This window comes from Phodopus roborovskii, unplaced genomic scaffold (genome assembly GCF_943737965.1).
Source record: "Phodopus roborovskii unplaced genomic scaffold, PHOROB, whole genome shotgun sequence".
Classification (NCBI taxonomy): Eukaryota; Metazoa; Chordata; class Mammalia; order Rodentia; family Cricetidae; genus Phodopus; species Phodopus roborovskii.
Window position 1 is genome coordinate 7065320 of NW_026126413.1, and position 26799 is coordinate 7092118.

A 26799-nucleotide genomic window follows, 5' to 3' on the forward strand; every position below is an offset into this window, starting at 1 on the left:
TCCTCTATAGTTACACTGTACTTCTCATCCCAGGGAACAGTTTGCTGTGTATTTTTTTCTATATTCCCACAATCTCTACCTTCCCTTCTTGTGCACGGCAACATTGCATTTCTGTGATGCTAGGACAGGACCTAATACATCCTGGGCAATTGCTCTATCACCAAGCTGTATCCTCATCCCTGTGTACATCTTTTCAAGCTTCACCTCTCCATGTCTTTGGACTGCTATAGAAGTCACATTCCCTCACTATGGAAGAGCATACTCTTGTTTATTGGAAACACCATCACCATTTATCAGGTATCAGACCCTGACTGGCAGTATTCTCATTAGGAAGCTAGGGTACCAGGGTCTTGGGCATGCTTTTCTAGGCAATTATTGAAATGTTTCTAAAAAATTTTAAACAATTAGTCTGTCATCTCTTTCCAAAGGGTTAGCCCTTGTGGATTATTATTTGAGCTTATCTTGAGATATTACATGTTTTTTTAAGACTAGGCAACCCAAGATTTATATATTATTCAATTCTCCTAAATGTCAATTTCATTCTCTTAATAATCTGGAGTCCCTAAGTGTGTTTGTCCTTGTTTTAACCACTTGTCACATATTGTATTTTCTTGACATGTCTTTTAACCACATCCTCACTACAGTATCTTGATTAGCATATTTTAAAAGTGGAATCATAACACACTGTGACAGTTGGGGACTTGGAGGTCCTATTGGCGTCGTGAGAAGTCTGCCTGTGAAGACTTTCCCAATCAATAGTCAGCAAGGGCGCGCAGAAAGTCTCACCATGCTACTAAGTTTACTGACTTTCAGCTATTTGTGGCTCTTATGAATAGTGAAATAATGAGCAGAAATAATAATGCACATTGAATTTCAGAATTATTAGAAAAGTGCCCTTTATCAACTTGCCTAATATTTTGGGACACTCTGGTTTTAAAGATGAATGGTTACATAGGAACGGAGAAGCTGAGTTTACAGGGTTCCCTCCTTCATTCTTACCGTCTTCTGAATTGAATGAACTGTTCACATTTTCTGTAGTCCAGGAAAAAAATATTTTCTTAAAAATATAACACATAAATTTCACTTAGTTATATCTAAAACCTAGCTATATCTAAATTTAACAAATAGCTTTGCCCTCTTCCCAATCAATATGGATTTACTGCTTTCATTCTGATAGCCTCTCCCAACTTCCTTCCTTGCTATTGTTATTCAGGAGCTTAACTCTATTTGCTGTTTTTATGCGCAAGACACATCATCACCTTTCTGTTCACATTTTCTTATGGTTACTGTTCTGTTTGCACATCTTCCCTTCCTTGAATTCAGAGCCTCTACTACCAAACCCAGTTTGGAACTAGCTGTCAGTTTCCAGAATCTATAGGTGGGCAGTAAAGTATTTTCAGGAGAAAATGGGAAGGGAAGGGTCCTAGGAGATGTGTCTTGCTTCAATACCAACCCATCCTGCAGTGTTGCTCCTAAGGACTGAGAACTGTGGGACAGCCTACGTGAGTATTGTCCCTGGAGACTACGGCTGTCTCTGAGTTATTTGCCTTCAGCTCTCTAGTGGGGGTGTTTCATGGGAGTTAAAAAAGAGCAATGAACTCTTGTAAAATAGTCACATTAAATATACCCAGGTTGTGTCCCACTGCTCTGTGTGTGTGTGTGTGTGTGTGTGTGTGTGTGTGTGTGTGTGTGTGTGTGAAAGTAACCTTACCTTAGGAAATGATAGTAATGATAGTTGGAGTTTTTTGGATTGGGTTTTGAATTTATTAATTATATTTAACATTTTTTACATGGAAAACACCAAGTTGCAAATTGACACGTGGCACTTACTGAAATTTTAGTCTTTGAAATGTGAAATCACTATTATATACAATTAGCTGTGAGTTTGGGTGTGGATATTGAGCCTTCTGGAAATTATGTCTTCTTAGTTATATCAAGAGCTTTATCGTTTACTCATGTGTGCATAAGTCCTGTGATGTCAACAGTTTTTTGCCACCAGAAATACATGGAGGAGGTACTGGATTAGCAAGAATCTTCAGCTCTTGCCCAGTGGTTTACATTGATTACAGTTTCCACAAGGTCAAGATGAACAGAGTTCTTCATGGTGTTTATGCTCCCAGTTTTTAAAGAACCCAACTTTCAAATATTCTTCCAGTAATTTAGGACATAATTTCTCTCCTGAAACAGGAGCAGATTGGACTAAGTGACATCAATTTGTTCTTTGGTTGTTATAGGTTGTGGCTGTAGTTACATGTTCTTTCAAGAAAAATGTTTTAAAGGCATGTATTTAACCTATATTTCTATTAAATCTGCCATTCAGGTGTGGTGGTACAAGCACATAACCTCAGAACTTCTGCAGGAAGATTAGGAGTTCAAGGCCAGCCTTTACTATATAGCAAGTTCCAAGTCAGCCTTGGCCACAGGAGACCCTGACTCAATTAATTAATTAAAAAACAAATCTGTGGTCCCTTTCACTATGAGAGAGACTTAAAGATTGTGACATGGCTAATGTTGAGGACACTGCTGCATAGGCAATGTTAGTGCCCTCGTGTTGGAAGATGTTATTATTTCCTTCTGTATAGTCAATGTGACTTGTGACTTCAAGTGTGATGACTTGAGTCTTATGTTTCTTCCATAAAGAATGGTTACATTCAAATACGGTCATGGTATCATCATAGGCCTGACACTGACATTTTTATGTGACACTTTCAGTAATTATTATGATATAGACAAATGACTCCATGAAGGAAGACCCACCAGCCACAACTTTTGGATACCTCTGAATTATGATAAGATTGTTAACTGGCAGATTTGTTATTTTCAATAGGCATCAAGAAAAAGAGTCATAAAAATGCATATCCAATTGAGAAGAAATTAACTTTTCCTAACAATTCTTTTCCAGTGAAGGAACCCCATCCCCCAGAGTGGAGCTGCTGCATAACATTGACCAGGACTTTTTCGACAGTTCACCATGTGAGTACCAGCCGTTGTTGCTGTGTTAAATGTCTTGCTGTGGTTTCGATACTTGCAATCTAGCCTAGCGCTCTGTGCCATCAGAGTTGCTATTAGTGTAAATATTCCTTCCTGACACACATTCTGGTAATCTCACGGTGGCTTCAGTACCCTGTGAAGTTAGTAAATTCTGGCTCTGCCATTTGCTGGCTATTTATAGCAGGAGCCCGCGGGAACCCTGAGGTCCCTTTCCACTGCCAATATCATGTCATTGCCTGAGTCACCTAAAAGTCCCAGAATATTTTTCCAGAAAATTCACCATCAAACAAGCCACTGTCTGGCTTTGGAGTTGTGTGAGCCTCCACAGCATCTGATTGGGCCGGCCAGGTGCTGCACAGAGCCTGCTGGACCTATCTCACAGGTGTGAGTTTCCTAACCATCCTGGAGTCTTTCGGCTTCATTGTGCCTTCTACGTACTGGAGCCTTGTCAGTTCATTGGGTGGTGTTGTCACATTGCCTACACTCGTGTGGGGGGGGCATACCACCTCCTTTCCAGACATCGTACTGCCTTGGTCAACTCTTTTTTTCTTCTTTGTCCTTTCCAAGTGACCATAGAGCCCACTCCTTAGACATTCCTGCTCACAGGGTTAACTTGACTGTGTCACTGAACATCCAGGACCCTGTCACCTGGCCTTGTCACGTTCTTGCCCAACATTATCTGTTTGTTTGCCGTTTCAAAGCACTTAGTTGATTTTGTCATTCCCAGGTTCAGTACCTTTTTCCTGCCTCTCTGCAGTTTCCAGAGAATTCCAGAAGTTCTGTGAAAAACAGTTGTCCCTTCCTTAGTGTCACTTAGTGTCTCTGAATAGCCTCAGTCACATAGTTTAGTTGGACACACGTTTCCCGCTGACACATAGGACAGGGATGCCAAGATCTGTGACTTGTCTGTAGTTTGCTCCTCATCAGTTAACACAAATGCCTGATACCTTGATGAACTCTCGCTAATCATTACTTGATTACAGGCTGGACAGTTGGAGGAGAGATTAAATGCAATTAAAATATGAAATTTCCAGGAAAATGGGTGGATCTGGAAATTATTATATTAAGCAAGGTAACCCAGAGTAATAAAGATGGTGTGTTCTCTTTTATATGCAGATCCTAGCTTTTAATGTTTACATGATATAGGAATATATGTAAGTGCAGTTAGAGTCATGAAACTGGAAAGAAGACCATGAGAGGGGAAAGAGGGGCTTTGAGAAAGGATGTCAGGTGATGGGGGAATAGAGGGATGGACAGGAGAAACAAATTATGTTTGAAAATGCCATATGAAATCTAATACTCAGCATGTTAATTTTTAAAAGCTAAACATCTCTGCCACCAAACCCAAGTGGATGCACTAAACCTGGAAAAGGCAAGTGTTCTAATAATAGCGAGAAATGTCTCTTCTGTTGGAGTAAAATTACATTAATGGAGGAGGCAAGAGTATGGGTTAGACAATGAGGACCGCCAAAGTAGTCTAGATTTGCGCTGTCACTGTGGTCCCCTCTAGCTGCATGTGGCTACTGAGCACTTGAAATGTAGGTAATTATGGGCTGACATGTAAGCTCTAAGTGTAAAATACATACCAGACATTGAAGATTAGGTATACATATGGTGCATACATGTTGGAATGGCAGTACTTTGAATACATTAAGTTGAATGTATACATATGGTGCATACATGTTGGAATGACCTACTTTGAATATGTTGAATGTACACATATGATGCATATGTGTTGCAGTGACAATACTTTGCAACAACAATACTTTGAATATGTTAAGTTGAATATACTATTAATACTTCATCTGTTTCTTTTTCATTTTTTAAAACATGACTGATGGAAACCTTAGAATTATGCATGTGATTTGCATTTTATTTTTGTTGGTTTAGAAGAGCTATTCTAGAAGGTGCTAAGAAATGAGTTTTCCAGCTGCACGAAGGATTATAGATCCGTGATTAGTTACCTTGAGGCTACAATGGTTTTAAACTTTTCCTGCCCCTATGCACCTAAGAAACATGGCCTGTAAAATATACTTCCCACATACTGGCTTCGGACTGCCTTCTTTTGCTAAATCCTCATACCAAAGAAGGAGAAGGAAGAATGAGGAGGAAGATGAGAAGGAGAGGGAGAAGAAGGAGAAGAAGGAGGAGGAGGAGAAGGAGAAGAAGAAGGTGTCTATATACGTCATGTAATGGGCTATAGTTTAGTTTAACATTGAAAGTGACAGCCTAGAACCAAATTCTTATGTGGCCATCTCGACCCTGTTTGCAGCAGGGTTCTTATTGTAAGCAGCCATCACTTTTGGCTGCCCTCCCTAAAGTACTCCTAGCAAAAATAATAACATGGACAAGAGGTTGCTGCAGCATACAGGTTAGTAGGGGTGTGGAAGTCAGGACGAGGTACTCCATCCCTCAGTTTCAAGGATGTTTCCGGTGTGTTATTCCGGCCGTGATAAGTTCCATCATTGCAGTCATTACTTTAGAGACACTTTCTGGCCTCTGTTGTCCTTTGCGCCTGTTATATAGAAACCCGCTTGACGCTGGCCTTCCCTACCAGCTTGGTTCACACAAGTGAGGGGTTCTCTGTTGCCTGTGTCTGCAGGGAGCATAGTGCCCGACTCCTCCTCACACAGAGCACCCTGCAGGCCTTTTCTGCTGTGTCTGAGTCACTTCAGTCTGCTGTCTTTGGGGCCTGCTACCTTTTACAAATCTACTTTCTTTTCTGTTTGTAGGGAAAAATTAAGTTCAGTTAAAAAAGAAAATACTAACTTAGAGGACAGCAACATCTGGAAAGTCTAAGAACCTTTCGTGAAACCAGGAAGCAGCCAATCTAATGTATTAAGTAAGGGCCGGTATTTGAGCCCATGTTACCACAGAGCCACAGCTGGCTCCCAACTCTAGTGACTCCCAGACTGGTTAGCAGAGGATAGTCAGGAGCACACTGTGAGGGAACTCCTGTTAATAGCAGTAATGTTGCCACAGGCACGGTCACAAAAGAGTGAGTAGAAATGAAAACCTTAGAAGCATTATAAACAATAGACTAGTTTGGATGGATACATGCTCTTGTTATTGCTACATCCAGTTCACCTCTCTGAGCCCTGTTCTCCTTCTTTTACCAGTGTCCCCTCACCTCATGAACTGTGTGAACAGGCACTAGATGTTTCCCAGGGGAGCCCTGCCGTCTACACACCCTCAGGCTCGCTCCCTCAGAAGCCGCTCTTGGGCTCCTTCCTACCCCCTCTTTAGAGTAGTGGGAACATCCAGGGAAAGTGGGCTTCCCTCCTTAGGCTTTGTCTTATTATTAATTTAAAAACAAACTCAGAAGGAAGCTCAGGGCCCATTTTATTAGAATTTGAAAGAAGAGTAACAGGGTGTTCCTGCTGTAAAGTTTGGCAGCTGCTGAATGGGGGTAGAGGAGAGAAATGAAGAGGGAAACCTGTGCCCTCTGAGGTATGGTCCATGAGAGCTGGCATGCTCGTAAGAGGGGTGGGGCTTCAGAGAATGAGTGAGAAAGCAGGATGCCAGGGAAGGCGTGCTTAGATCAGGAGAAACATGCCTGGACTTTGAAAAAAAAAGGCAAAGAAAATTATACTTTTTGATTTTAAAACTCAAAAAGCAGGCAAACTTAGCAGTGAAGATATGGAAGCAACTGCATCAGGGGAAGGGCTCTGTGGAAGTATTAGCAAGCACATCATCTCATTAAGGGGATAATTATTCCTCCCATCCCCTTAGTATGTTTTTAGGTGAATCGGCTTAGACTATGGCCATGTGATTGACAGGCCCAGCTCAAGGGAAGAGACAACATAGCATATGATGTCCTAGTCTTTGGAGGAGATCAGAATGGTATGTCTCCACTCAGGGCCAGAGGTGTTCCATTCTTTTCACTAGAAGGCTTAAGAGGGGCAGTTGTAATGTTTTTCTTCCTAGTGTTGACAGGAAAAATGATGAGCTCCAAAGCCAACCATGAGGAAGGGGTCTATCCTCAGTGGTCTCTGAGGTTACTAATCTCTGCCTGCAAAACATTCGTACTCACTCATTATTTTGGAGGTGAGCTGAAATTGGGGAATAGATATAACCACATTTCCACCATGAGCACCCAAGGGTATGATTCCAAAGCTGTCCACCAGAAGGGATTAGTGTCTATCTGGGACTCTAGCCACTATCACAAATGGCTTCCAGGCAGGGGAGGTGCTCACTGAGGAGAAGGGAGAACTTCTGCTTCCCAACCTCCTCATATGTCTATGACTTTCTTTCTAGTGCAATGGCCTAGACTTGGTGTCTTTCCCTGGGAGTGGGCAGTAGAAGTAAGCATCGAGGCTTGTGGAAAGGGGGGGCGCTGTTCATGACGAGTTCTGGCAGTGTCCAAAGCATTGGTTAAGCAACTGTGATGCTGGGCCTGAGTTTAGCTTGCATAGATCCGAGGGCTCTCCATTGCCAGACTCTGTTCCCAGCACCATTTAGATCATGGGAAAAACCACTACAGTGACCTCAGTCTGCAGCTGCCTGAGTGGTCTTGGCTGTGCTGGGGTGATGATCCTTTCAAGCTGAGACCACAGCTCGCTTTGGATGTCAGATGTGATCATCAGAACTCCAGATAATCCAGTTGTGTGATATATGCATATGTAATCCACACACACACACACATACACACACACACACACACTAGTTATGTAGGCAGGAGCCCAACTACTGATGAAGGGCACTAATGGAAGTCAGCACAAGCCCTACCACGGAAGTCCTGCTCTGTGAAGTGGCTCTGTGCAGTTCTGCTGTGACCTCAGGTGGAAGGCCTCTTCTCTTTGGGTGTCACTATGAGATGTTACTTCTGCTAGTGATGATGCTGGGAATGGGACTTGGCTCCCTTTCCTCCCTGGGAACTTTGAGTAGGAGTGGCCTCCACAGACTCTTGTGCTTGAATGCTTGGCCCACAGGGAGTGGTACTATTAGGTATGGCCTTGTTGAAGTAGGTGTGGCCTTATTGGAGGAAGTGTGTCACTGGGGGTCAGGCTTTGACATCTGAAATGCTCAAGCTATGCCCAGTTTGGTACACAGTCTCTCCTGCTGTCTGCCGATCAAGATGTAGAACTCCCAGCTCCTTCTCCAGCACCATGTCTGCCAGTGTGCCGCCATGACCTGCCGTGATGATAATGGACTAAACCTCTGAACCTGTAAGCCAGCCCCAATCAAATGTTTTCCTTTATAGGAATTGCCATAGACACCCTAACTAAAACGCTCCCTCCCACAAACATTTTCTCTAGGACAGTTGCCACGTCTCCTTGAGGTGCAAGACTCGTCCAATTTCAAACGGTCATTATTTGAATATAAAATGGCCCGGCAGGCAGAAGTACATTATTATGGCGATGTCTTTGGAGGCTATAAACCACCCTGTGGCTCCAGCCTGTCTCAGCTTTCTTTCTGCTGTCTTCTAAACAGCTCTCCTCCCCACCTGCTCCTGAGATCTTGTGGAGGCAGGCAACTGTGAGCCAAACCAAGTTCTTTAACCTGTGAGCCAAAATAAGCCTTTTCTCTCAAGTTGTTCCTGTCAGGTGTTGCCATAGCAACAGCCCACCCCACTCTCTGATGCCAGTTTTCTATATTGGCTATTTCCTGTGTCACTGTGACTGGATCATCTGATGGAGACAACCCAAGGGAAGAAAGATGTATTTCAGACAGGTGTCCATGAGGGAAGGGACAGGGGGACAGATCGAGGAACAGTTTGTGGCTAGAATGTGAATTTGAATAAGGGCCTGTAGAGGACAGTTCAGGTTCAAAGTGTCATGTTCATAGCTCCAAACTCCAGTCCCTTTAGTTTCTGTGCAGCTTCCGAAGACCCTTTTGTTCTCTTCAATGCATCCAAAATGCTCACGTTTCCCTGATCATGTTCACATCTCTCCTAATCGTGCTCACCTGTTTCCTGTCCAGAGATAATGCTCCAAGTAGATCAGACATCATGTATAGCTTGCTCAGTGCCTTGCATGTATGAAAGAATGCATGCTGATCAGCGAGACTCTTGCCATCAATTCCCATCGATTAGAACAATCTAGTAAGAGCAGTGATGATTTTACCCATTCTCAAATTAGTTCTGCATCTTTCTGCAGAAGGTGGTTCATGTGGGAGGCTGCACCAACTTACATGCTGTGCATTATCACATAGATTATCAAAGTTCTGGAGGTGCCTGCGTAGTCAGTCTGATTACCCTCCCCCCCCCCCCCCCCCGGTTTCCTAACCCACATGGGGAAACTCGTAACTGTTAAGCAATGGAGCTTGAACTCAGAACTCCTCCCCTCGCACGTTTCCAACCGTACTGATTCCATTTCCGGTTCTCCACTGGTTTGACTGTAGTGACATTCATCTTGCCTCAATGTTGGCATGCTGGGGTGTGCTATGTTGAGGTGAGGCTGGGAGAATGGCCATCATAGTGACAGCAGCCTTGCTAGCTGCACATGTAATCTGATTGCTTCTGACTGTAGAGCTGGCCCTGGACACCCTACACATGCCTTGTGCTATTATACTGAAGGTAGAAAAAAGAGGAATGTTGGAATGGGTGGAATGGAATCAGCTCATGTAGGGTGGAGAATTTTGGAGTGTTGGGCTTGGGTTTGAATGGCTGTTTGAGTCATTCCTTGAGAGCCTTGGATGAGTTCTTCCAGTCATCTGTTCTGTCACCGGTAAATCGAGGACAGTTACAGCACTGTCCTATAAATCATCCCTCTGCTGTGAAACCCAGTTATATCATGGCTGTTGGGGTGGGGAGGATACTTCTACAGTTTTAAATGCCAGTGATGAGCACATCATCACTTCCATAGTCAGAAATGAGGCATTGGCTCAAGTTTGGGAAATTACTCAAGGCTCTGTTGTGATCATGCTGTCTGCAAAGCTGTGACACTGTGTCAGACAGAGAGGCCGGTGTGCAACTAGGCTTCTCTGCTGTCAGCCTCAGACCCATAGACCCTCAGACCTTCAGACCCACAGACCCACAGACCCTCAGACCTTCAGACCCACAAACCCACAGACCCTCAGACCTTCAGACCCATAGACCCTCAGACCCTCAGACCTTCAGACCCATAGACCCTCAGACCTTCAGACCCACAAACCCATAGACCCTCAGACCTTCAGACCCACAAACCCACAGACCCTCAGACCTTCAGACCCACAAACCCACAGACCCTCAGACCTTCAGACCCATAGACCCTCAGACCTTCAGACCCACAGACCCACAGACCCTCAGACCTTCAGACCCACAAACCCACAGACCCTCAGACCTTCAGACCCACAGACCCTCAGACCTTCAGACCCACAAACCCATAGACCCTCAGACCTTCAGACCCACAAACCCACAGACCCTTAGACCTTCAGACCCACAGACCCTTAGTCCTTCAGACCCACAAACCCACAGACCCTCAGACTCTTAGACCCTCAGACGCTCAGACCCACAGACCCTAAGACCCACAGACCCACAGACCCTCAGACTCTTAGACCCTCAGACGCTCAGACCCTCAGACTCTCAGACCCTCAGACCCACAGACCCTAAGACCCTCAGACCCACAGACTCTCAGACCCTGACTTCTCGATTGAATTCTTTCTTTCAGTAGGGAGCTTATTTCATAGCTCATCTTCATGCTCACAGAATGCATGCCAAGCTGCCCGTGTTTGTCATCTGTAGTCTGTCACACCTCCTTCGCCGTGGGTCACTCTGCGCCCTCCTCACATTTTATTTTTCTCTTCTTGAATTTTTCAGAGGCTTCCTGGCCTCCTTCCCCATTCTACCGCTCGTTCCTGGGTGTGGCCTTCTTGATACCTTGAACAGCCCCACAGCCACATGCCCTGTCTCTCCCTCTCCACACAGAACATCTCAAGTGACATCCATCAAACCTTTGCTGCTAACTCTCCCCTTGACCTGGCTTTCCTCCCAAGAAAATACAGAAACCAAACCAAAACCACAGCACTTTAAAAATGCTAATTAATCCTCACCATGGATCTTGGCTGCACAGCACTAGCAAATCCCATGGCCCCAGTTTTATGTTTGGAGAAATCAGGATAATTGGCATCAGAGGACAGAGGCTGACTGAGGGGTTTGGGTTGGCCCTGTCTCTGGGAGTGAGGCCATTTGACCGAGGGCCAGCTCCCTCACCAATCCCCTTCTACACTTCTCTGTGGGATTACTTTTCTACAACCCCATTGTGTCCCATTGCTATAGAAAATCACCCGAGGCTTGGAAATCTGTAAAGAAGGGAGGTATGTCCAGCTTATAGTTTTGGAGATTTAAGCATGGCACTGACTTCTGTCTGCTCAGCTCTGATGAGATTCCTGTTAGTTGTGTCACATTGTGGTGAGTGGCATCTGGGAGTGTATGTGAGAGGGAATGACCAGGTGGTCAGTCCTGGGAGCCAGAGAGAGGAGGGGAGGGCCAACCCTGTCTTTACTTACAGTCAAGGACATCAGTCCCTGCAGAGGGCAGCATTGCCCCTCCATGGCCCAATGACCTGGCACTAAGCCCCAGCTCTTAATGGTTGCTTCATGTCCCACCATGGCCTTACTGAGAATCAAGCTTTCAGCCCTGGGGACACACTCAAACCACAGTACTCATTTACCTGTGTGCTGTCCCCACTCCAGAGTTACAAAGGCAGCAAACTCTCTGGTTTCCAACTATTACTTTGATTCCTTGTCTTTCATTCTGTTATAACAAGACACCTAAACCATGGCTTTACGTTTTCCCATGGCTGAGATAAAATGCCCCGATGAAAAGCAAGTTAGGGAAGACAGGTTTATGTTGGGGTTCAGCTCCAGAGGTGATAGAGTCTGTCATGGCAGGCAAAGCACAGCATCTGGAGCATGAGGCTGGCCCGGCAGTCAGGAAGCAGACAGGGCCACACACATTTCCTGGGAACACAGGGAAAGAAACATCGGATGAGACACTTAAAGTGCCTTCATCACAGGAACAGTGGCTGAGTAGAATGTAACAGTGCTCCGACAGTGTTTAACCTCTGCCCCAGTGGCCCAGGGACAGGTGTGCCGCTCTAATCTGTCTCTGGGATTGAGTTCTTCTCATGCTGCACGCCTCCAACCCCGATTTCCTTCTCACGGCACCTCCTGTCCTGTCCCTCTTGTTATGATTCTCAGGGTGACCTGGCCCCGCCTGGAGAGCCAGCCTGCCTCCCTGTTTGAACACCAGCTGCTCAGCAGTCCATCTGCACCTTGAGTCCCCTTTGCCCAACATATTCACAGATGCTAGAAAAATCAGCAGAATGAACTCTTCAGTGCCTGGAGTTGTCCTGGACACTCAGTTGCCCTGAACTTTATGAAGAACACAGAGTAGCCTAGACACTAGCTGAAGGAAAGAATAATGCACAAGTTTAAATAAATTCAAATAGCAGATAAAGGCGACAGTGGTAGAGATATGATGAGCTGTACTTGGCTGATTGCCAGTTGTTTCCATGGAGTCTGATGGAGTTGCTGTGAATGCAAGAGGACCTGCTCCCAAAGGCTGCCTGCTGAGAGGTGGGGTCAGCTCTTGACCTCGGGGAGAAAAGATCAGCATGGGAAGTGGCAGGCTGTGGCTGTAGACACACTCAAGCCTGCTCAAGGGCAGAGACAAAGAAAGCATCTGAGTGTTAGCCAGCCTCGGGAGAGGGACTTGATCCTGCAGTGGGAGCCATCCAAGTGCTCTTGTGCAAGCAGTACGTTAAAGTAGGAGCATTGAAACACAGGAAACTTCGAAGACGGTGGTAAAAATCATATTAGCACACTCTCTGGCCAACCTAAAATAAGGCTCACAAATATTTTAGTGTGTCTTTTATATAGTTCTCTCTTTCTCTTGATGTTATTCGCTAATAGACACACACAAAACACATTCTTACAGGATTTGAATCATAAATTTGAAGTTAGTGTAACATAAACTTATTATATAAGCACTGATTTTGTAAATTCTTGTGTAATAACTTCACGAGTGGTTGCATTGGTTGGTATTATATGAAATGAACCTATCACTTCAGCACACTAAAATGCTTAGCTTAACCCTTGCCCTAATCCTGCATTTTTAGGGTATTTTCAAAGTTACACACACACACACACACACACACACACACACACAAGGCTCATGGGTGTCCTGATGATTATTAGCACTGTTTGTCAACTTGACAGGTTCTAGGAGCATTAAAGGGATGTGCCTCTTGGCATGTCTGGAAGGGATTATCTAGAAGTCGATTGAGTGGGAAGGCCCACCCTAATGTGGGGAGCACAAGTTTATGATCTGGGGTCCTGAACTGAATAGAAAAGAGAAAGTATTCATCAGCCCTATGCATCTGATCCCTGGGATCCACTCAGAATGGGGAGGGCATTGACTGCCCCAGGGTATTGACTGCCCACTCACCCTGTGGCACATGCACACACATATGCGTACGCACATAAGGTAAGTAAACACGATGCTTTTCAAAAGATACACTTTAAATGTAAAATTTTCCATTTTCATTTTGCAGAGCTCTTCCCTTTACATTCAAGTATTCACCAATATTCTAGTCTGACAAAGGTTTAATCATTTGTGCCTGGCTGTTTATAAATGTTTAATCATTTACTGCTGGCTCTTAGGTATACACGAATGAAAGCAAGTAGATTTATAGATAGAAGGTAGCAGTCGTGAGACTAGGGGTTTGCAGCAATGACAGACTGTCCTCTTCATGAACAAAGCACTCATCTGTTGACTCCGCCCTTGCGGAGGAACTGCCTGCAAGCAAGCACTGCCATCTCACATTGTTAGTCATTTTTTAGGTACCTTGTGGTTTATTAGAGGTGTCAAGGGTTCCCTTTATTTTGAATTCTGTTAGCTAACAGAAGGTATGCAACAGTTTTTTATTTTTATTTTTTAGAGGTGGGGGTTGCTAAGGATGGAATTCAGGGTACTACTGACCTGTGACCCCAGCCCTGTCGTTAAGAGTTTAGAGATTTAGTAGACGCTTGCTTTTCTATCCAATCATTGTCGCTGTTAAACGCAAGTCGAATGGCTTTATGGGTTTGATGCCAGCAGGAGAACTCTCTGTGGTGATGGTAACTTGCCTCTTCCTTTTCATCCCTTTGCCTTTCCCTACATTTGTCTCCTCTCGTTGTACGGCGAGTATGGATAGTGGCGATGCCACGTGTGCTTGTCTCCGTCCCAGGTTCAGAGAGAAAAATTTTAAAGTTGACACCATTGAAGCTTGTGGGTTTTTGTTGGTTTTCCAGACAAAGGTTCTCTGTGAAGTCCTGGGTTCAAATCCGAGCACCCTATAAACCAGGCATGGTGACACATACCTGTCATTCCAGTGCTCATGAAGCAGAGGCGAAAGGCGTGCCACGCTTTGAGATTGGCCTCATCTACAAAGGGGGTTCCAGGCAATTTTGGGCTACATAGGCTTCAAACAAGCCTATGTAGGGCTGGGCATGCAGCTCAGTCGGTGGAGAGTTGTCCGGCATGCATGAAGCTCTGGGCCTGATCTCCAGCACCACATACGCCTGCTATGGAAGGATACACCTCTCATCACAGTGCTTGGTGGGGGGGAGGCAGGAGGAATCAAAAGTTCAGTGTCTTCCCTCAGCTACAGCGCGAGTCTGAGGCCTGCCTGAGATACAAGAACTTTTCTCAAAAATAGTAAGTTGGAGCTAGGCTGTGGGAAGCCTGCCAGCTCCTGCTTCTGCGCAGCTATTTCGTTCGACCTTTATTAACTTTCAGATACAGTGATTTCACACAGCTAATCCCCACATATCCCACAGTTCATGCTGTCACTGTCGCCGCCTGTTTTTGTAATGTGACATGTTTGTGCATTTGCTTTCCATGAGTAATGCTTCAAGACTGGTCTATTTTATTAGTTCATGCAGAGGAAATTCCTTCAGCTTTGCTGGTCCACTGCATTGTCTGGGTTTTCTATTAACTCCTGCTCTTTATTACTTACCCTCCCCTCCCCAACATTTTCAGTTATAGCAAGAATGCTTAACTCAAAGTCTACGTCCTGAACAAATGTGTAAGCATCCAGTGCAGCGTGGTGAACTCTGGGCATGCCACAGCAAGGCATTGTGGGTCTCCAGAGCCTAGTCACCCTGTGTGACCTGCCATGCTGCCGTTGCGTGCCTCCCCTCTGCTAGCCCACAGATGCCCCCATTCTTTGGAGAAAAGTCTTTTCAAGTCTTTCACCTACTTTTTAATGGGTTAGTTATGGTTTTCCTGGCGAGTTATATGGACTCTTTAATGATTTATTTCTTTTCATTTTATATGCACTGATGTCTTGCCTGCCTGTATGTCTGTGTGTGGGTCCCTACAACTGGAGTTATAGATAGATAAGAGCCCTCATGCATCCTGGGAATTGAACCCGAGTCCTCTAGAAGAACAGCCATTGCTTTTAACCACTGAACCATCTCTCCAGTTCCAACTCTATAGTTGTTGGAGATCCTTAACTGTTAACTATTTACCACCTATATGATTTTCTAAGTTTTTCCCATTCTGTAAATGACTTTTCCTCTCTTGTGTGTCGTTTACACACACACACCACTTTATTTCCAGTTTTTGCAGTGACTGTATTAAGCATTAAGGCAAGTTTACTACGATTGAGACTATTGAGGTCTTTTTTTTTTTTTTTTTTTTTTTTTTTTTTTTTTACAATATGGCTTCCTTGTGCAAATGTTTTATGGTAACTCAGTTGACTGGAAGGTGATAAGAGGCTACTGTTTTCTCACCACTAAGACACAAAGAACCTGCTCATCTGGAAGCAGGGTTGTCTTGAGTGTTCAATGCTGAACAGAGAGATACAGCTAGGCCCTATCAGACAGGGTAGTGATCCACAAACCAGTCCCTTACAGGCATAAGTACAGGCACGCCTAGCTAGGATGTGAGTGCTGGAAGTACCCCCACCCCACCCCAAACACACACATACACCTCGCCCCAGACTCAGAGGCCCATCCTCCTGGGATAATCGCATCATTTAGTAGTCCTTCAAGACCAAAGACGCAATAAGATTACCCCGAGGGTACTGCTGTTGTCATCCATGGAAAAGACCATTAATGCCTGAATTGCTTCAGCTGCAGATTGAAATCTACTGAATGCACAGTGAGTGATGAAGCCGCCATTTCAACACTTCCTATTTGATTGAAAACTCAATGATGTAGAAAAATGTGGAAACCATGGTCTACACCATTAGAGGTGGACTGACTTGTTCTGCAGTTGGTGCTCTGGGGTCCTACATCCTCTTAGATCCCTGGACTAGATGGAGTCAGACACCCCTTTGCTATTGAACCGTTCAAACCCTCATGGCAGTGTCCCAGAAGCACACAGAAGTTCTTCGGTTCCTCACCAGGGACGATGTCCTAGCTGGGCCTCACTCAGGAGGAGCAGAGGCATGGGGCAGAGACTCCAAGCCATGCTAGAGCCCACAGCACCAACTGCAGGGCAAGCTGCTGGTTCCTTTTCATTGCAGAGGAGAAAGTCAAGGATGTGCCTACAGTCATGGAGCAAATGATGGGTTGAGACGCATCATTGAGCACTGGGTTGATTCAGCCACTACTCTCAGTGCATGACACTCGTCCTTGATCTGAGCTGACCATCCCTTTGGCCTTCACCATCCCACCCTGGCTCCACGGCAGCCATGGGAAAGTGGCCACATCAGAAGGACAAGGAACACATCACATAGGCTGAGCATGGCCACTGAAAGAGCCATTGCCTCACAAATAAGCATTTGCTGTTCACCCTGTGCCCTCTCTGCACCCTGTCTCCTTCCCAGTGTGACCCACCAGGTGACAGTATTTTTGCTGGGCTGAGAAGGTTCCTCAGGTGCTGGGTTAACACTGAGACTAAGTTGCCTTTTGCTGCTTGTGAAAAGAGCAAGAGGAAGAGATAAGACAACAGGAAGTTTTCATATGCTTTGACCAGACCATCTCCAGATGCAAATGACCCAAAGTCCATCTGTACAGGGTGTGGTTAGATGCAAGATATGTGCATTGCATATCTATATGAAAGAGGTTCTACCCTGGCCAAGAACTGCAAGCAAGGTCTTCAGGGATGCGTCTGTCTTCCACTTCTGAACCAAATGTCCCTTCTGTCTGACAGGGATCACTTTTGTGACTGTCCCCTAAAACATACTCCACTGTGGATTGCAGAGCCACTGGTACCCTTCAGGCCCAGGCATAGCTAGCAGAGCAGAAAAGGGTGTGGAAGGTGCAGAACAACCAGGACGATGCGGGAGAACTGAGCCAGAGACTGTGGGCTCTACAGCGTGCAGGAGCTCCAGGCCCAGAGCCTGCGGTGTCCCCTCCAGCCTTGGTGCAATGGTGAAAGTTCAAGGAGAAATGGTAGAGGTAAACAGAGAAAACCAGGCCTGGAAACTGCCGCTTCTGTTAAGTAGGCCCAGTCCTGCCATCCTGCCTAGGATTCCAGACACACACACACACACACACACACACACACACACAGAGAGAGAGAGAGGGGGGGGGAGGCTCAGAGTTGCAGAGGGGTGGGAGCTCACTTGGCTGTAGGTTCTATGTGGAGCCTGGCCAGAGTATAGGAGAGATGATAACACTGTTTAGGTTCCCTGTAGACCTGGCTGGCAATTGACCCAGCACCTCCTCCCTGATTTGTATTTACACAGCTACAACTTGGATATAAAACACTGAAAATGTTGCAAATAAATATTTGCCACCCAAGTATCTGGGATGAAGTCACTCTCCAAAATTCACAGGAACACCTACACCCCATAGCAAGAAATCAGCCCATCTTTTTAAAAAAAAAAAAATGGCAAAGTGTCTGAATAGAAGTTGTTCCTTGAAGATGTACAAGTGACCAACATCTACTTGGCATTGTTGTAGGAATTAATTTTGCCAATAGCTTTGGGGTACTGACCCTAAAGACTTCTTGCCTATGGACATGATCTCTTAAAGAGAGGGATAGAGGTCACGTGCTCTCATGGGTTGTGAAGACCAGGTCAGCTGGTGTGAAGCAGCGTGTGGTGGGTTCCCAGCCCCCTTGGTCCCAGCTCCATGAGTCTGTTTTATTTTCCTACCTCCCTTTCCCTTCGTTCCTTCCTTCCTTTTTTTTTTCTTTCTTCCTTCCTTTTCTTTTTTCTTTTTCTTTTTTCTTTTTTTTTTGGTTTGTTGTTGTTGTTGTTGTTGTTTGTTTTGTTTATAGAGACAGTATTTTTCTGTATTGCTTTGGAGCCTATCTTGGAACATGCTCTGTAGATCAGGCTGACTTCGAACTCAGAGATCTGCCTGGCTCTGCCTCCAGAGTGCTGGGATTAAAGGCATGCTCCATCAACACACACACACATATATGTATGTATGTATTATATATGGTTCTAGTAATATGGTATCTCTACCATATTACTAGAGAGAGCTATCACCTCTCCTCCAAGCATAGCCCCTATCAAAGGGTATTAATGTATTTTTGTAATTTGGTCATCAGCACTTTATTATCATTGCAAGTATTTATTATTTCTTTTCAGACCTGTGAGTTCTTTTAAAATGTATTTTAAAACTTGCAAATGCAACCAGGTGTGGTGGTGCACACCCGGTATCCTATCGGGAAGCTGAGTCTGGGTCATGGAGAGTCTGAGGTTGGACTGAAGTACAAAGAAGGTGCCCAGCCAACCAAGTCTGCATGGGAAGACATATAGAGTTGTTGTTGTGGGGTAGGCTTCTCTTCTTAGTTGTGCTGTCCCTTTGCCTTTAGTTCATCTCCTTTAGTTAGGCGTGCTTTCATATTTTGACACACTTTTGTATGCTTCATGCTCTTCTTATCTATTCAGTGAGTATAGCTGAATGGCTTTTACTTAAAAATAGTATGGTTAGCTAATCTCTGCAAACTGTTAAAAAAAAATCTCCAGGACTAGTTTGCCAGTCAGCTTTTTTTTTGTCACCGTGACAGAGGAGTTACCATTAACAACTTGAAGAAAAAAATAGATTTAGTTTACAGAGACTTTATTTCATGGTTCCCTGGGCCTTCAGGCAGAGCCCTATGTGGTGGGAACATGTGGCAGAGGGGATTGATTACCTTACTTTCCTCACTGCAGACAGGGAGCAGGATGGTGGTGGTGTGTACAAGGGGCCAGGGAAAGATTATATCCCCAAGGACTCACCTAGCTACTTTCTTCCAACTAGGCCTCACCTCCTACCACAGTATGAGCCCACCAAGGGATGAATCTGCTGACCAGTCACTTTATTGGGAGTCACACCCACTGGCAACCACCTCTCAATGCATGACACTCTGAGGATACACTTCATATTGAAACTATAATATAAGATACATAGAACTCACTCAGCAATTGCCATGGGTGAGAAATGGATAGGGTGGGACTATCCAAGTGAGAGATGGCCTCGGGGTTTCTGTGTTAGATGGAGCCAGCTTTGTAGTATTCTCATGAACCTGGACTGCCCAGTCACTCTCCTGCTGTTTCCGCCCCTCTGCTAGGATGAGCCTCGAGCACGTGTATTCCTTCTGTCTGCTGTACTGGAGATGCTCTTGGGTTTCTTGAAGTAAGTGATCCTAATATTCTTGATCCATGATAACAAAAGAGGCTGTTAGCTGGGGAGTTTCCCTTCTGTCATGAAACCTACCCTTATTTCTAAATTAGGAATATTATAAAAATATGTATCGTATATCTCACATTAATTTTTTTTAGACAAAAGCCTCACTATGTAGTGCTGGGTGACCTAGAACTCAGCTGGCCACAAACTCACAGAGATCTGCCTGCCTCCTGAGTGCTGAGCCTAGAGACATGTGCATGACTTTCTCAGTTATTTCTTAAACCCAGTCCTGTTCTCTCAGGACAGAAGCTCTGGACTAATGCTGTCTTCTCCCTTTAATACATAATGGGTTTTAGATGCCCATGCTGTCTGCTCCATTCCTCAGTTCTCCAAAGAAGCAGTTTGAAACAGGGTGCATGCAAGACTAAAAAGGGTGGAGAGAAAGGTATCTAGAAAAAAACTAACAGGGAAACTAATAATTGTTGTCAATGATGTGGTCTAGGAGTTGTGCCATACCCTGTATTATATTCCTGCCTTTTCTTTAGAGCTCATGTCACAGTTGTTCATCATAGTTTTAAAAAATAGTTTATCATTTTCTTCCCTGTTAAAGCATGCTTCCTGAGAGCAAACATTTTCATTTCTCATACTCACACATGTACCCGAGCATGTAGATAGTGGAAAGACAAAAAGTACTTGTAGAATATTCTGTTTTATTTAAAGTAAATTAAGAGAGATTCTAAGAGCTCTTAAAATGTATGTTGATAGATAAATGATAGATGGCAGATAGATAGATGGTAGACAGATTGATAGACAGATAGGTTTGGACTAGAGAGATGGCTCCGTGGCTAAGAGTGCATACAGATCTTGCAGAAGACCCCAGTTAAGTTCCCAGCACCCACATGGCAGCTCACAACCTCCTGTAATTCCAGCTCCAACACCCTGTTCTGGCCTCTTTGGGCACCTATGTTTAGATGTACACTTTCCATACACAGACACACAGCATACACATAACTTAAAAATATTTTTTAAAAAGAGATTGGCCACATGTCAGACACATCATTGAAAGAGAATGCTTGCTGCTCAAGTGAGACACGAGAAAGCATGGATTTGACTCTACTGGTTGTAAGCGGAGGAAACATTCACTTGAGACTAACACTTATTGACAATTGACAAATGGTGATTTAACCAGGCGATCACAGCTACTTGGACTACTTAAATTCACGTCAAGTCTTTGATTTTATAAAAACTTAGAAAAATAACTTAGTACATCAAAATCTGGCACCACACTCAAAAATGAATAATAAAAGAGGAAAGTCAGTTTAAGTACCACATTCCTTTATGATTTACTCACTGCAATAAAGGGTTATTTATAATATAAATATTTCATTTTTACAAGTTGAGTACATCTGAGTTGCTTCTTGGGCAAGTTAGAATATGGTACTGATTTCTGTGAATAACTAATATTTTTAAATGTTGGGGTTTAAAAATGAATCTAGATTTTTCCCTTTATCTAATGTCAGTCATATCTTCAAATTTATGAGGTGATTTTTACCACATATCTCCACAAATAATAAAAAGCATCTTGGCCCTGCATTTGAGCTCAAATAAATGCAAATTCTTTTAAAATGAAAATATTGACAGTGAGCACCAAATTAGAAAAGAAAGAAAAGTGATATATATACATATAAATCACCAGGCGCTTAGGGAAGAATGTAAGTAAATCTAAGACCTGGGCATTTTCTTGATTGTACATTTTCCTTTTAAAACAAATCACTTTCCCAACTGTGGATGGCTTGACAGCTCCAAGGATGACATCAGCTCCTGGACTATGCACTATCTGTTTCCCTTCAGATAACTCAGTGGCACTTCATCAAGTTTAATGATTGAGATGAATTAGATACCAGTGGGGGCTGGGTTTAAATTCCCTTAACTGCTATGAATAATGTATTCCTGATCTTAGACCTACTTTTGAACACTCCTGAGAATGTATATTGCCCATGGGTTTCTCTGTTTCTAGAAATAGAAGTGAGCAAGTGAAGGAACATGCACTCCTTAATAGTGTCTGCCAAAATGTACTAAATGACGTACAGTGCTTCATCAATCCACACCAGCCATCCTCTCTCCTGTCTGTCTTAGCCTGACTTAACACCAGGATAATAACCTTGGCATTGTTATTTGGGAAATTAACATACAGTATCTTCGCTGTAGTGCCTTTCAGTAGTGGGCAGGCTCTGATGATCAGTAAAGTGATGGTACAGAGGTCATAATAGAAATACAGCTGTTGCACGAAGAAAAGAGCAAGCTGTGAAGAGAACTAACCACTCCTGCAGCTCCTAGGAACTTACCTATGACTGTCAGGTGCTAATACTCGCATTCGGACATCTGCTCTGCCACTTTGCTCTTATAGCAGCGCTGCTCACTTTTGAATGTACATGCAGAGTTCTTGCTTTGGTTGATTAACATTGCGTCAGAATTCAGCATGTCTTTAACCATTGTGTTTGGGGTGAGGGTAGGGGTAGGGTGGAGAATGCACAGTGAGGAGGCCAGAGGCACCAGATTCCCCATGAAGCTGAAGTTTACGGTGTGTATGAGCAACCTGATGGGGTTGCTGGGAACAGAACTTGGGTCCTCTGAAAGGTATAGGTCCTCAGGACAAGTAGTGCAGGACATCTCTGAGCCTTCCCTCCAGCCTAGAACTCAGCATTGCTGATGAATTTCTAAGTAGTGCCCACCTGAGTGGCTAGTTCTTTGACTAAAGTGTGAGCCTTATAATTTAATATATTTACGTAAGTATTCTGTTTAAGACACAGCCTTTTTAAATGTCAGGACTAGCTGAGGATCTGCCTCAGTAGCAGAGCAATTGCCTGGCATATACAGGACCCCCAAATTCAACCCCTAACACCACACACTTAAGACCTTAAATCTCATAACTGATTTTTTGAGGATTTATAAATTATTTCCCCAAATTCTCGTTTAAGTTGGCTCCGTAGCAATGTACATTGTCTTTCTTATTATGCAAATCCCAGAATGTTTTCTAATACTAGTGTAATAGAGTATGTCTGGCCAAAGCATAATTCAAGTGAGCACACATGACAATTTTGAAGTTTGATTCAGACTTGTGGTTCCTTTTCCTGTTTTCTTGTTATCTGTGCTGGCTAGTCTTATGTCAACTCGACACACAAACTAGAGTTATCTGAAAGGAGAGAACCTCAGTTGAGAAGATACCTCCACCAAGATCCAGCCATAGGCATTTTCTTAATTAATGATTCATGGGGGAGGGCCTAACCCATTGTGGGTGGTTCCATGCCTGAGCTGGTGATCCTGTGCTCTATAAGAAAGCAGGCTGAGCAAGCCAGGGGAAGCAAGCCTGTAAGCTGCACTCCACCATGGTCTTTGCATCTGTTCCTGCCCTGTTTGAGCTCCTGCCCTGATTTCTTTCAATGATGAACAACAAGCCAAATAAACCCTTTCCTCCTCAACTTGCTGTTTGGTCATGGTGTTTCATCCCAGTAATAGAACCCCAACTAAGACAGTTTCCTATGATGCCGACATTCAGAAAGAAAACTTAGGCTCCCAGTAAATGGCAGTGAGCTGAATATCTACTTGGAAGGGGTCCCAGATTGAGAGTAAGGAAGCAGCTAGCTCCCTGAGACCTTGTTTGGGCTGTGGGTGTGACTTCTTTACAGAACCCCTTTGGTCTTTTAGGAGTACCGAGGTTGCATAAGAGCCCATCCTGTGCTCCTTCCTGGCCCAGCATTTCTGTACCTCTTGAAAATAAAAGCCATTTCCTGGAATGTGGGAAGCACGTCTCATCATTTAACCACATTCACAGGAAGGGAAATAGGAGAATTTATTGTTCCTGTGTTTTCTTCTCAAAGTGTTTAAAGATTAGCAGCAAACACACTGTCCAATAAAAAGAAAAAGTATTTTATATTCCGTGTCAGTTCTATAAAAATAATAGAGGTGTCAAAAGGGGATTAGAGAGAATAAACATAAGTGTCACAATGGTCCCTTAGTGTGAGGAAGTGCAATTATAGATAATTTTCATTACCCTTTTGATCTAATTCACTGATTGTATTTCTTTTACAATTAAAAGTTTTGTGTTGTTTTTTAAATAAAAAGAACAAAGGAGAAGGGAAACAAAGCAATACTGTATGCAGGCTTCACACCCCTCCCAGGGCCGTGGGGCCGGAGTTAATCGTTTGATGTCTCTGCATGGTATAGATCTGTATACTCCTCTGTGACAGTAATAAATTAGAGTGTCTTAGTAAAGACCAAACTCATCAATTTTTCCAAAATCTGTATTTGATTAATTCTACAAAGGTCAAGGTCAAAGTTATTCCTCAAAGCCTATTATTTTAACAAAGAAACCCAAGGTTTCTAAGGTTTGTCAGAAAATGCATTATCACTGCACAATGGCAAAAGGTCACAAAATGCCTTCTTCCACAGCAAAAACGGCATTTAAGAAAAATCTCTTTTGCTAAACAACCCATTACCCTAGCAGAACCAAGAAAAACCTCTGACATTTCAGATCCTATTGCTTCGGGGGAAATAAATGTTCTCTAGATCACAGAGAAAAATGACAAACAAATTAATGAAAAACAAATAGATTCCTGCAGCATCTCAGGCTATGCCAGACCAAACACACACCAAGTCAGTCTTCATTTTTCAGGGCTTGCCAAATCTGCAGTGTTACAGTTTCCACAATGGCATCAGCACAATAGCTGCAGAAGGCTGGACGCACACCAAAGTACTACAAATTAAAGAAACATGCAGCAGAAAAGCAGAAAGAAACTCTAGTGTACCGTGCATCTTTAATGGTGGTGGGAAAGCCATCACTGGCGCGGCATTGTTGATATCCTGATCTAGTAAGTGGAAATGTTTTGGAAGTGACTCATCACCTTCTCGAGATGCTTAAAAAGAACTGTAACTTGACTGAATTTAGCAGTGCTAAGTTCTACCACTTCCTAAAACTTCCCCCCTTTAATTCTGCCTCATTGTACAACAGACCACATGCTTTCCCTGTATCTTCAATTTCCATTGATAAATTTCAACCTCGAGTACATTTCCATCATTTTCCCTTTTGAAACAAGCAGTGTGGGTGAAGCCAGAGTTCACCATGACCCCAGCCCCAGCTTTGTGCCCCTGCTAACACATGAGGTTTGCCCTATCAGAGTCCTTCAATTATTCAATATAGATATGTGGAATTGCATATGCGTGTGACGCTCCCCCCCCCCCAAAAAAAAAACTTGGTTTCATATAAAATGTTTTGTCGGTTTTATTTTGTTTGCCATGTGCTTTGGTCCCCGTCAATCTGGAGGGTTTTCCAGGTTAGTAAGTATAGATCAGTGGCTTTCAATGTGGGCTGTTTTGCCTCAGGGGAGATTTGGTGACATCTAGAGGGCTTTATGGTAGTCACTAATGGGTAGAGACCAAGGATACTAACAAACACAAAGTACACATCAGCACCACAACAGAGAATTATCAACACAAAGGGTCAGGAATGGGAGAGAGCCAGATGGGATCTTTTTCCACTGAATTCCTGCATAGCCAGTGGTTCATTCAGCCAGCCATGCCACAGAGTACATTCAGCCAAGTCTTTAAACATGTCATTCTGTTCCTTTTTGCTGCAGTCAGCCTTCTTCCCTGCATACCCCTGTCTTAATCCATCCCTGCTGCTATAAGGAAACAGCACAGGTCACACACCTCATAAATACCAGAAATTCATTGTTCACAGTTCTAGAGGCCAAGGAGCCCAGGGTCAAGGTGTCCACAGATGTGGTGTCTATAAAGGGCTTAATCTCCATGTCTAAGATGGTGCCCAGTTGCTGAGACCATTCAAGGCACAGGGGACAGAGGTTGCAAGTGAAAAAGGGCTTTCTCTCTCTCTCTCCTTCAAGTCCTTTTTTAAGGGCACCAGCCAAAGCTATCTATCCCGTTCATGGCGGAGAAGCCACCAGACCAAGTCACTCTGTGTATGGCCGCACCTCTTACTGCCTTGGGGTCAAGTTTCAGAGGGCCATGCCATCTAACCATAGCAAACCCCTGCAGGCTACCAGGGGTCTCTTAAGTCCCATGGTTCCTTCTCGGTTGACCTTCCTGTACATTTGCCAAAGCCAGCCACTGGGTCTTCCTTCCGCACTGATTCCCTTAGCTTGGCTATACCCCCAACTGTCCATTCCTGCTCTCCTCTGTGGTACCATGCTGGCTTCCCAGAGCTATGCTATGATCTGGGGATGCAGAGATGAACTGCAGATGGGTCCCGCTTTGCAAAGCCTCTGGTCTATCATCAGAGATTATGCCACATTTGCTGAGTGACTGATTAGAGATAGTATTAGGGATGATAAAGGCCAGTGAGAAATGATTATTCTTCTTCTTCTTCTTCTTCTTCTTCTTCTTCTTCTTCTTCTTTTCTTCTTCTTCTTCTTCTTTTCTTCTTCTTCTTCTTCTTCTTCTTCTTCTTCTTCTTCTTTTCTTCTTCTTCTTCTTTTCTTCTTCTCCTTCATCATCTTCTTCCTGGTTGAGAATGTATTACACATTTTTATCTCTGTGACTATTTCTCTTGAAGCATACATTTCAAAGAATACACATGGAAGAAAGTTTCCCTCACATTTGCCCACCACACCCCCCTTTCTCCAGCACCTGCCTTGTGTCACACGTTCATTGTGCAGAGTACACAGTTGGCCTCTGCCAAGGCTGAGCTCCTCTTGAAGAATCCATCCCGCTGCTCTTCAGCCTCCTCTGGATGGTGGGATCTTTGGCTCCTGTAGCCTTCAAGGAGACCCCCAGGAGTAGACTAAGCTTCTTAAGGTACCTTCTGGCCCTCATCTCCCTGGATCAAAGGAACCTTAAGGACATACCTAAAACCCAACAGCAGAGGAAATCTCAGCCATAAATCCAGTCCAATATTAAAACTAAACTCCTTCAGTTTGTACTTAGTACTTAGTGTTCACTGTGGGAGATAGAGTAACGGGGATGTGACCCACATCCCCAAGAAAGCCAGAGCCTACCCAGATGGGAACATCTATAAATGGTCAACCAGAATGAAGTTAACACTAACAGAGGATTGAGCAAAGCGGCTCAAGGCGAAGGAGGCTTAGTTACAGAGTGGGACCAAGCAACACACCTGAAACCAGCTTCCGGCCTAAAAACAATAGACACTTTGTTGGATAGCTTTTCTTCGGTTTGAACACAAAGAAAGTGGGGTTCTGAAGGAGATATGAGACAAGATGCATCGAGTTTTTAGAGAGTCATCCTGCAGAGCTGCTTGTGGCTGGCAAGGCTTGAATAGAAATGAGGGCTAACCATCTCAGTTCTTGTCTCACATATGGG

The 26799-nt window shown here is 44.1% G+C and overlaps 1 protein-coding gene and 1 pseudogene across 1 annotated transcript in view; both read left to right on the forward strand.

Moving 5' to 3' along the window:
- Positions 1-26799, forward strand: part of Arsb (arylsulfatase B) — a 149629-nt gene that overhangs the window by 87107 nt on the left and 35723 nt on the right. The window contains exon 6 of the mRNA XM_051182983.1: positions 2903-2973. Within this exon, the coding sequence (XP_051038940.1) occupies positions 2903-2973 (71 nt within the window). The remainder of the gene's footprint in view (positions 1-2902; positions 2974-26799) is intronic.
- Positions 207-329, forward strand: LOC127221123 (uncharacterized; annotated as a pseudogene).